The sequence below is a fragment of the Cornus florida genome, unplaced genomic scaffold (genome assembly GCF_030987335.1).
Source record: "Cornus florida cultivar Cherokee Brave unplaced genomic scaffold, ASM3098733v1 CherokeeBrave_3.0.0_Hap2_Chr03, whole genome shotgun sequence".
Taxonomy (NCBI): Eukaryota; Viridiplantae; Streptophyta; class Magnoliopsida; order Cornales; family Cornaceae; genus Cornus; species Cornus florida.
In genome coordinates this window covers 72,255,704-72,267,551 of record NW_026775573.1, presented here as the reverse complement: position 1 = coordinate 72,267,551, position 11,848 = coordinate 72,255,704, and the positions used below count along the sequence as shown (strand labels likewise).

The 11,848-nt window shown below is 35.8% G+C and overlaps 1 protein-coding gene across 1 annotated transcript; it reads left to right on the top strand.

The window, feature by feature from the left end:
• The first annotated feature begins 571 nt into the window (after positions 1–571).
• Positions 572–10,367, top strand: LOC132301735 (valerianol synthase TPS8-like). The gene is made up of 8 exons (XM_059798965.1): positions 572–691; positions 798–1,074; positions 1,271–1,646; positions 1,757–1,975; positions 2,618–2,702; positions 2,914–3,162; positions 3,301–3,378; positions 9,978–10,367. Exons 1-8 carry the CDS (start codon positions 572–574, stop codon positions 10,365–10,367), a joined length of 1,794 nt encoding a protein of 597 aa, XP_059654948.1.
• The last annotated feature ends 1,481 nt before the right edge of the window (positions 10,368–11,848 follow it).

Here is an 11,848-nt window from a genome sequence, read left to right as displayed (position 1 = left end):
TTAGCTGGCCTATTGAATTATAAGTACGTACCTAGTAAATGACCTTGTAGCTATCATGGAGGGTTGGTTATTCATGTTTTTTTAGGAAAAGATCATTGATATACGGGTCTATACAAAACACGTGCAACACGATTATTATTTCACACCACATAATTAAATTTTATATTCTTAAGGTTAAATTAATACACATTTAAATTAAACGATAATTTTTAATACGGAAATGACACATTAAGTTAAATCCATCCAATCAAATTATAAATGAATTTATGATAAAATATAAACATGTCACATGTAATTTGTACATTAATTTGAATCCATAAAATTACAACGTATACACAATTAAATCAAACACAAATATATTTATTTAGTACCGTTTTAGCAGTTTTAGCGGGTCATGTCATGATGTCAAGTTTATTCTCTTGGCATATTCAACTTAATGTATTCGAAATCACTCAATTTCTCTCTATATAATACACACATAGAGGTCCGTATTATTACGTAGTAGCCCGTTTATGTAACTCTCTTGGTATTAAGAAAAACTAGTCAGTGCACCATCCTGCTACATCTTAAAATGGCCTCCACTAAAGCTGGTAATCCGATTGACTGGCAGCCCGACACTTTTCGCCCTTCAGCAAACTTCGAGCCTAGTTTATGGGGTGATCGTTTCAGTTCATTCCATCTAGATAACCAGGTAACAATTATCTGCTATATATATAATATGTATATTTTCATCAAGTGTGTTTGAATAATGATCGAATGCCTCTATATAGTTACATAGCTCTGATTTGGGTTTGCAGGCATTTGAAATGTATAGTAAAGAGGTTGAAGTGTTGAAAGAAGAAGTGAGAAGTATGCTAATAGATGCAGAAAGTAAAGCATCAGAGAAAATGAATCTGATTAACACAATCGAACGCCTTGGTGTCTTCTATCACTTTGAGAAAGAGATCGAAGAGAAGTTGGAACAAATCTTTCATTCCCATTCCCACTTGGAAGATCATGAAGACTACAACGATTTGAGCACAGCTGCTATTCATTTTCGAATATTCAGACAACATGGTTATAACATGTCTTGCGGTAATTAAGCTCCTCACCACACACACACACACACACACACACACACACACACACACACATATATATATATGAGAGCATGCATTCACACGTACATATAGATGTAGTAGTTGTATGCTCAACAATTCAACATTCACATGCATCACTTGCGGTCCATAGAGTTTCATGTATGGCTGATATATGATGGCTTGTGAAACAGATGTCTTCAACAAATTTAAAGACAACAATGGTAAATTCAATGAAAACCTTACCAGAGATGTTATGGGTATGCTAAGCTTGTATGAAGCTTCACATTTGAGGATAAATGGAGAAGATATTATAGATGAGGCTCTTGCTTTCACAACCACTCACCTTGAGTCAATGGTAACCGATGAATTAAGCCCTTTTCTTGCAAAGCAAGTGATGCATGCCCTAGAGCAACCCCTTCACAAAGGCATCCCAAGATTAGAGGCTAGGCGTTACATCTCTATATACGAAGAAGACGTTTCTAAGAATAAATTGTTACTGAAACTTGCGAAGTTTGACTTCAATCTGTTACAGTTGACACACAAGCAAGAATTATGTCACATGTCAAGGTAATGAGTAGGTGTATACCTGTGTGTGTGTGTGTGTGATTTTTTTTTTTTTTTTTTTTTTTTTTTTTTTTTTTTAAGTAAATCTAATTTATCTCTTCTATTTTACATAGGTGGTGGAATGACCTAGGCTTTGAATCAAAACTTCCGTTTGTAAGGAGCAGGGTAGTTGAGTGCTATTTCTGGGCTATGACTGCGTATTTTGAACCTCATTATTCCCTTGGACGGATCATACTCGCTAAAATAATTGTTATGTCATCAGTTCTAAATGACATATATGATGAATATGGTACAATTGAAGAACTCAAACTTTTTACTGATGCAATGCAAAGGTATAATATTTGTACTCCCAAATTCCTTATATATATATATGTGTGTGTGTGGATAAGTTTTTTTTATTTTTATTTTTTGGGAAAGGTTATATGTCGATAAGTTGCAACTCTCAAATTAAATTTTTTTTTCCACTTAATGAAATTTGAATTTTTAGACAACTACTAATGGGGCCTAGTATCATGCCCTTACTTCTCAAAGGGAGATCAAGGGTTCAAGTCTTCATGGAGACATATGTGTGTGAGCATCAATTATGGAAAAAGAAAAAAAAAATTTGGATAGCTCCTCCAAAATCTATGTAATGATAAAGTCTACAGTACTCCAGGGTATTGTACAGGAGGTACCCCTAGCTAATGGACAGACTTGAAAACTATCAATTTGCCTTGATATAGAAGAAATTGAGAGTTTTATGTTTGTCAATTGGCTGGGATACCATGTGTAAGTACCCTGAATATTGTAGAATTTCTCATATGTATGCCGACCTCAACTATACAAGTCTTGCGGTGTTTTCCTATGCATGCTATAAGAGGAACCAAAAGATTCGTTGTTGATGATTATATTCAATCTTCAACTGAATGAATATAGAAATCACGTTGTCAACTTTCAGGTTGGATATTAGCACTATTGAACGAATTATACTATAGAGCGATTATAAATCTCTATGAGGAATTCGACAAGGAAATGACAAAGCAAGGAAGATCCTATAGCGTTGATGGCTCAAAATATGCCGTATGTTTTTTGTTTTTTCATTGTGCATGGCAACTAACTCACACACCACTTTTTCTTTCTGAACCGAATGTTGTATGACTTATCCAAGTCCTTTCACCCCATTTAGTCATTTCGTTTCTCAATTCTATGTGTTTAAGAAGGATTATTATTTCGACCTTAATTAAAATTCTAATGTAAAGTAACATGGATTTATTATGTCTAACACAAACAGTTTAAAGAGATAGCGAGGAGTTACCACATGGAGGCCAAGTGGTGTAAAGAAGGATATGTGCCATCTTTCGATGAGTTCATGAGCAATGCGCTTAACAGCGTTGGTTATTACCTACTCACTGCATCATCCTTTGTGGGCATGGGAGCAATTGCTACGACTGAAACATTTGGTTGGATAAAAGATAAACCTAAAATTCTTGTGGCTTCAAGAACAATTGTGAGGCTCATGGATGACATAGTAGACTACGAGGTATATATATATGAAAAAATTGTATAACGAAATTAATATTAATAGCATGCCATTTGTATTGGCCGGTTTGATCAATTGTTTTGTTATATAAGTTATAATGTGAATCTCTTAACAGTTATAAATCTTTAACCTTTGAAGGAAGATTTGGAGAAGGGACATGTTGCTACAGGGATTATATGCTACATGAAGGAGCATGCAGGCATGTCAAAAGAAGAGGTAATTGACGAGTTCAATAGAAGGATTGAAAATGCATGGAAAGAGATTAATGAGGAATGCCTCAAGCCAAACTCCATCTTCATGCATCTCCTCAGAAGGATTGTCAACCTAACCCGAACAATGGATGTCCTTTCCAAGAAACATGATGGATACACTCATCCAAAAAAAGATCACATCGTCTCAATGTTCATCAATCACATACCCGTATGAGCATGGATTTGTTTTTTGCATTCTGGTTGGTTGGTTTACTTGTGTGAACATGAATGGATTTGGTCTAGCTAATAACTGGGTTGCTGTGTGTACCTTATCCATATATATTGTTGTATTTCTTAAGTTTAAGAATGGTTTGTGAATCGTTTGATGTAATGAAATGGGTTGGTGTGTACCTTATCCATATATATTGTTGTATTTTTAAGTTTAAGAATCGTTTGATTTAATGTAATGGACCGAATGCTGTTAGTACTAAAGATGCTTCGTCTAAAGTTGTTTCAAATTTTCATATATTGGTTATGTAAGTTCCGGATTTCTTTATTTCTAACCGATGTGATGTGAGACTCCTTCAATTATCCAACAATCTTCTCCTTGAATGAGGTCCACATGCAGATCTTTACCGATCAAATTCACTTTATCTTTGTTATTCTATAATTTCACTTTATCTTTGTCATTCTATAATTTCACGTTATTTTAACAGAGAGGGTGAAAGTGGTGATGATTTTATTTTATTTATTTATTTATTTTTTTTAAACTTATTTTTGGTTAATCAGTTCATTTTAATTTTGTTTTACCTTTTTTTTACTTGCTTTCATAGTAATTGACTTTGCCTTTTATTTTCTTTTGTCTTTATAATTTTTTTTGAAAAATAATAATAAATAAACAACTCGAATGTGCAATGAGCTATGCATAGGTTAAAAGTATAGCATAGGTTAAAAGATGTATAAAATTTAACAAGGATAATATGTTAAATAATGAGTTAACATCAGGGTCGGAATAATTTTGAAAAAAATAAATAAATAACACAAAAGTTGAAGGAGGGCTAGCTATTGCAGGTTGAAATAAGTGGGAATATATGTCATGCCCCAAATCCCATGACTCGGGTCCCGAACAAAATAATAGAAAATAGATGAAAATAGATAATTAAATAGATAAATAAATTGCAGAAAAACCAGGGTCATTCATCTATACTCTTATTCAAATGTGAATACCCATGGTAAAATACCCACTGATATACTATATTGCCCTTACTATTTTTATCCAAACAAACCATTCATTGTCTCAACTAAATTATAAATAATAATAATAATTAAATGAATATATATATATATATATATATATATATATATATATATATATATATATATATATATATATGTGGTGAAAAAAAAAGGGTCTAATGTTCATTACCTTTGGTCAACAAGGTAACACACACGAGTGACAAATCAGTGGCAACAATCTTTTGACACTAAACCTACATCATGCCCAACACTAAGTTTCACATGGGGCAACTATCATTTGTTTGGTAACCAAGCCTGATACAAATCAAGTATGGAAGCAAAGGAATGGGCCTAATACATAAAGCCTGGGAACTAATACATAAAGCCTGCCAAATGAACGAACATGGCAACTAATACAGAAACGACTTCAATTAATGAACTTGATTCAACCTAGATACACACACACACAAACACACACACACACACACACACACACTGCTACATGGGTTCCAACACAATGACTAAAATAAAATTATACTACTATATGGTTCCAACACATGCATTCACGATTGTTTTATGAACATGGCTTTTAAACAATATATATGATCCAAATAGAAACTATAGCCTCCACGACTTTATTATAATTTATAAAGTGAGAAATAATGTTATGGGATTGCATGACTAGAGATAAGAGAGGAAATTTCATAAGAACTCTAAAAGATAGATGGGTGAGTTCCTAAGTCATTTTCCCTTCCAAAAGAATATTACAACCATGTCTTCAATTATAATATCCAAAATACACCATGTGTCAAAATACAATTCAAAAAGTAAGTTACACAATGCATGTCACAATTATGGTAAAGTAGTTGTGGGGGCAAAAATCTCCCCTTCCAATTAAGTTAAGACACATCAGCACATTAGGGGACCACCACAAATATTGAGACTATTCAACCTTCAAATTGGGCCTCTTCAAGAAGCTTGGGCCGGTTTAACTAAGCATAATTGACTGAATTCATTAAGAAGGCTCGAGATGATGAGACCCCAAGCCCAATTACGAATATATTACTAAACCCATTTTAGTAATAGTTTTATTAGAAGAAGGATTATAATATATGGAAACTAAATAATGTAAATCCTTGTTATAAGGATAATATGATGTAATTCAGATTCTTAAGGGACAAGCAATGCGAGTCCTAAAAGGAATCGATTATGGTTTTTTCCTATATAAAAAGGGCTTAGGACTAGACCCTCAATATGGGGAGAGAGAAAAAAGGCAGAGTCCCCAAAGAGAGATCCAATTCTCATCCTCAGAATTACGTTCCGACCTGATTCCCACGCCCCATAAGGCGGGATGCGTAGGCAATCTAGGTAATCCTAAGTTCAGTCATATCATCAAAATACCCCCCTTATCTCTGTACAATTTCTTTAATTCATTGTCTATTCTCCATTATTATTTTGGGTGTATTAATTGTGGATAATTCGTTGACTTGTCAAAGTCAAACGAATTTTTGCACTTACACTTTGGCGCTGTCTGTGGAAAACGTATAGAAATATACCTCCACGAGTGAGTAGTTATCTGGCTCAGATCTCAGATGGCTCAGATCACGTTACACCAGCAATGTGATGCATGGGATTTGAACCTATCCCTTTCCAACCACCAAAATTACAGTCGGTGTTCATCCAGGCGAAGTCCAATAACGTGACATGCGCGTTCAAATCCAGCAAAGTGATTCTCCAGGATTTGAATCCAATCCTTTCCAACCGCCAGTCGGTACCGAAGGTCTGCACGCCTGGCAGACTCCAAAGCCCATGTTCCTCACACAGCCAGATCTTTGCACAACAAGTGCAACCGTCCAACCCCAACGCGCAACACACAAAAAGTCACAACACTTTAAATTAAAATCTCCAACGTGACTTCCATCCATACGAAGTCCAGTGACGTGATGCATTCACGAATTCTTACTCTCTGGGATTTGAACCCAGCCCTTTTCTAAGCACCGCGCATTGACGATTTTGTGTTGCTCACACGACAGAAGGGTCTACACGTAGATCCGACCGGTGGGATTCTCAGTCGACATAACCCAACTTGTTTCGACCATGTTCCAGAATGCATACGGACACAAGGGCTTTCAACGCAAGCCTTTTCAGACACAACGTGGTGAGGGTCTCAGATAAGTTTCCCAACTTGTTTTTTACAGTTAAATCTTTATTAAAAACTATATATATATATGAGACCCAACACATTTCTTTCACAAGTCTTATCTTACATTTCTTAGCCTTCCTTCAGGCTTCAGGTTAGATCATAGTTTCATTTCAAAACACTTGGTTCACATGTTGATTCTGAAACCTAAATGACAAAACATCACTGCTGAGCATGTCTTTGCAGCAGAAGTCACAATCGAACCAAAGAGCTAGCTTCTCACATTTCAAACCAATTGAAGTCATTTCAGACTAACCATTTTGTTTACATATATATATATATATATTGCATATAATATATACATATATAAACATATTATTTAACTTTGTAGATGTGTGCTGTACTTAATTTAGACAGTGCATATCTAAATATATAGATGCATAATATATATAATTAAACAAGCAAATTTAATTTAGTTTGTCAAATGTTGAACTCAAATTAAATTAGTGCAAACTTAAGGTGGTGTAGTCTGAGCCTGAAGGAAAGTCATTTTCAAAACCCCAAATTTATTCCATTTTTTTTTTTGTACCTTCTAAAAAAAACATCATAATTTCTCATGGTATTAGTTTTAAAATCTACTTGAAGAGCAAAGGGCATACATGTGACTGGTCAAATTAAGCATGCAGTGGAGACGTTAACTTCCGTATATCGAGCAGACCAATAGAAGTATCTGAAGATGCCGTGGCCACAAAATGCCCATTTTGGTCGGCCCAAATGACCTTGCGAAGTGGAAATGTTGCAACTGAGCTGTTATGAGCTTAAATGCAAAATGGTCTCAATAGAGACCTTAAAACTAATTCAAAACCTGTCTCAACCCACTGCAAAATGGTGTGCCACATTCCATATATTCAAAATATGAAACTTATATAATTTTTTACCTAGTTCCAAAGTCGTTTACATGAAAATAAACATTTATACATCAAGTGTTTCGAATTCCTCATATTACAAAACCCCAGTTGAAAACTATACAAAATGTTTGCAAAATTCTACAAAAGATTACATGGCATATGCTTCCATAAAAAAAGATAACTAGATAAAATTTCCAATCCAGTCTAAGCCTGTGGTGGATTATCATCCGCCACCTCCTTTCCGTGTCCAAAAATTTGTTAAAAATAAGGGGTGAGCGTAAAGCCCAGTAGAAGTTACCTAAGCCATTAGTTTTGAACTCCCTTGAGTCAAGTAACACATAATTGGATTGAAAAGATGCCGGGATTATGCAAAGGGGATTCATACATCATAAACAACTTAGCAAGAAAACAATTTCAATACTTGCCACAATTCCACCAAATGAAATGCATGAAATGGAATGTGATGCACCTGTCCCAAATCTAGTCTATATGGACACAACCCACACTTTTAGAAATTCGCTAACTGACTTTACTAAGGCGAGATTGATAACTATCCTTGGTTCCATTTCTGGTAATGCTTGGCAACCGTTAAAGGGTCTAGTATCAACTTTTTTCACGCCCTAAATTAGGCAGCGCTCCCTCTAGGTCAAGCTAGCCCCGGACTTGCGAAATCCGGTTCATTTTAAAGAAAACATTTCATTTCCTTAAAAGAAAACCCAACTTTCTAAAAATAACCTTTCATTATAAATTTCCCCCAAAAATCCTTCGTTTACACTCTGACATGCAATGTAGTGACTCTCATCATCTAAATCTCAATTTCATCATTATATCACACATTTAACTTACAACAATCAAATTGTGTACAAAATAATTATACATGACATACAATGGACCTGTGACGCAAACCCTGTACATAACAAATCCGGTAGCGGGTCCCACCTGGACCTTTCGGCCCGAAAAACGAAAAAATGCCGAAATGTTAACCGTTGCATTTCTAAGAGTCTTAAACTTAAAGAAATGCCTCAACCAACTCTCGGACAGACCCGACACACCCTACGGTGTCTGGCATGCAAAACGGAAAAAGACAAAAATGCCCTCACAAAAACAAAAATTCCGTAAAATAAAAAATGGCGAAAAATAGAAACATTACACTAAGGATGTTATTTAGAGGAATTGGCGATGACGCCTTTGAGTGTTGGATTCGCTTGCTCTCAATCTTCTCTGCTTTTATTTCTTTTCGATAGTTCAATTACCATTAGATGCGTAACTAAAGCTGATTCAACACTAGGATAAATGAGCCAATTAGTGAAACGTTACAAGGTACTATATTTTCATCACATGTAAGAACGTACAACTTCATGCTATATAATACAAATTTTTATGACATGCATTAATTACTCATTATATATGTGAAAAACATTTACTACTAATTAAATTCACATGCTGTTGGCACTCTTTTTGGTAAATGTTATATTAATGACATGACAACCAATTTTGGTATAAATTGACACGTGGAAAAGGTTACAGAAGCTACATTCAGAGGCAAAGGAGATTGAAGCATTTGAATTATTTAATGGATAGGGATTATAATTTTAGTATTTATCTTTTAGTTGATGTAAGTTAAATATTTATATTTATCTTTAGGATTAGTTTATTTTATACTTATAGTTAGTTGAATTATCTATAGGATTAGTTTATTTTGAATTTATAGTTAGTTGTGATAGAGTTGTAATGCAAGTAAAATACTTACATATATGAGTTTGTTTCTATCTTTTATTCTATAAATAATCAAAGAGGCATGTTGAGATAGAGGTCCAGCACCCTCAGAATCAATTTATTATTTTGTTTGCTTTCTCAAGCACTTTTCTCAAATAGCATCATTGCTATATCTATCCTCTCCCTCTCTATTTCAGTCTCGTTCTATTTCTCTCCCTATATCTTTCTCCCTATCATTTTCTATATCTATTTCTTCCCCTTTCTATTCTCTTGATACGTTACTATATATTATTCACTGATAAAGTCCTTTTAACTAAGGCATTATTGAACTCAAAAGAGGAATTTTATTGTTCCCTTTTTCCTCGCATCGCCTAAAAGTCAACTTGCTCAAAGGGACTAAAGTTGACAATTTACACTTAAACCACCCAAGTGGTTCTGGCATGCACACTACATCTCAATTTAAGATCGGATCTTAGGAGCCGATTTTAGAGTCAACATTTTTGGCACGCCCGGTGGGACCCACTAGGTGAGTTATTTATAGTAAAAAATATGCAATCGACTTCTCAACCGACATACAAATATTCTGATCAGTTAAATCAGCTGATGTACTAGTATTCTAATCAGCCATATGGTTGGCCAGACGATTATCGGCATGTTCCAGCCTCTGATTATTGGCATGCACCAACAGCCGCTGATTATTGGCATGTTCCAACATTCGATTACCGGCATGTTCCAGCAGTCGCTGATTATCGGCTTGTTCCAGCAGTTGATTATCTGCAGACGCCAACAGCAACCGATTTTCGGCATGTTCCAACATTCGATTATCGGCATGTTCCAGCAGCCACTGATTATCGGCATGTTCCAACAGTCGATTATCGGCAAGTTCCAATAGTCGTTGATTATCGGCAGACGCCAATGGTCGATTATTGGCAAGTGGCAAATCAACATGTCACCCCCGTATCACAACCTTCGGTACTTGGGGAGCAGCCGATGGTCAATCAGTCGTATGGTTAGCTTGAAAATGATCAGCGACTAGTAGCTGATTATCGATAGGCGAATCAAGAGATTAAAGCAATGTTGGCTCAGGTTTCAGCCCTAATCCAGGCCGAGATAGCTCAAGGGCATAAACGTCCTCAACCACCGATGCTATGTCAGCAAAATCAGAATCAACACTCGCAAGCATTGCCGATTTTGCCTTAGAGAGAACCCAAAGAGATAGACAAAAATCAGAACCAAGGGAGGAACAACTCATAAGCTCCATCAATACCACCGGCGGTTGTCGAGGGGCATGTGATTGCAAATCTACAACGGGAATAGGTTGACCCGTATGCTCCACTTCAGCCAAATAATGATTTTGCGACTCTCAACGACAGAAAATATCAACCGTGTGATCGGTACGATTATTATCCGTCACAAGCAAAATTTCAGCCACCAGCATTAGATTATCGGCAAGTTTCAGCAGTCGATTATCGGCAAGTGGTAAATCAATCACAACAAGTGACTTATCAACAACAAAGTTAGACAAACTATCAGCTTGGTATTGAAATCGTCCAGCCTTGCCGATCTCGACAAAAAATTTTACCAGAAATTTGGCTGAAAGCAAAATGGCCTATGTACCAACATTCCTTGCCGATTGTGACATCTAATAATCGGCAAAAACAATCATCAGCTAAAAGAATTATTTTAGCTCGTTGTCCTCAATCCAATTTCAAGAAAAGAAAAAAAAGAATAGCCGATGTTAATTTCAAATGGTTACTTAGAGCTCAGTTGAGAAAATCAGCTGAGGCAAAATTGGTTAAAAGAAAATCGGCAAAGTCAAAATCGGCTAAAAGAAAATCGACAAAGACAAAATTGGCTGAAAGACCAGCAGCCGCCGGGGGGCATGTGATTGTTAACCCCTAACAAAAGTTAGTTGATCCATACGATCTACTTCAGCTTGTCGATTATAGTGAGGTCATGCTTGCCGATCAATGGACTTTTGGGTATAATGCAGTCCTGCCGATGGAGCTGAATGCAAAATCGGCTGCAATGAAATCGGCTGAAAGGAAATCAGCTAAGAAAACTCCTTCTTGGCACAATGTCATAGAGATAATAAGCAGATCGGCAAGAATGACACTTCACAATAATTTTATCCCTGCCAATCATGATCATGATTTGCTAATGGAGTTAGAAAATGCATGGGGGGCAAGTCCTTCCTGGGTATATGGGCTGGCAATATCGGCAAACTATCTGAAAATCTAGGAAGAAGCTTAAATCTGCAGATTTGGCTAATATGAAATAAAGATCATCTTAGAGGTGATTCAGAAGAAATAAAGCTTTGGAGCTTGTTGATTTGCAACCTAATTCCAAGTGACTAGTGCAGCCTTTGTTCAAAATTTCCTTCCAATGTACTTTAAATTTCAAATATCTTATCGGCTTAGGCGGCCGACAGCCGATAAAACATTTAAAATTGGGGGGGCATTGTTGACACCCTTTTTGGTAAATTTTGTATTAAT

Coding starts and splice junctions, on each gene's coding strand:
- LOC132301735 (XM_059798965.1), top strand. CDS start 572: ATGGCCTCCACTAAAGCTGGTAATCCGATTGACTGGCAGCCCGACACT. Junction 2,703..2,913: donor TTGATGGCTCAAAATATGCC/GTATGTTTTTTG, acceptor TAACACAAACAG/TTTAAAGAGATAGCGAGGAG. Junction 3,163..3,300: donor ATGACATAGTAGACTACGAG/GTATATATATAT, acceptor TAACCTTTGAAG/GAAGATTTGGAGAAGGGACA.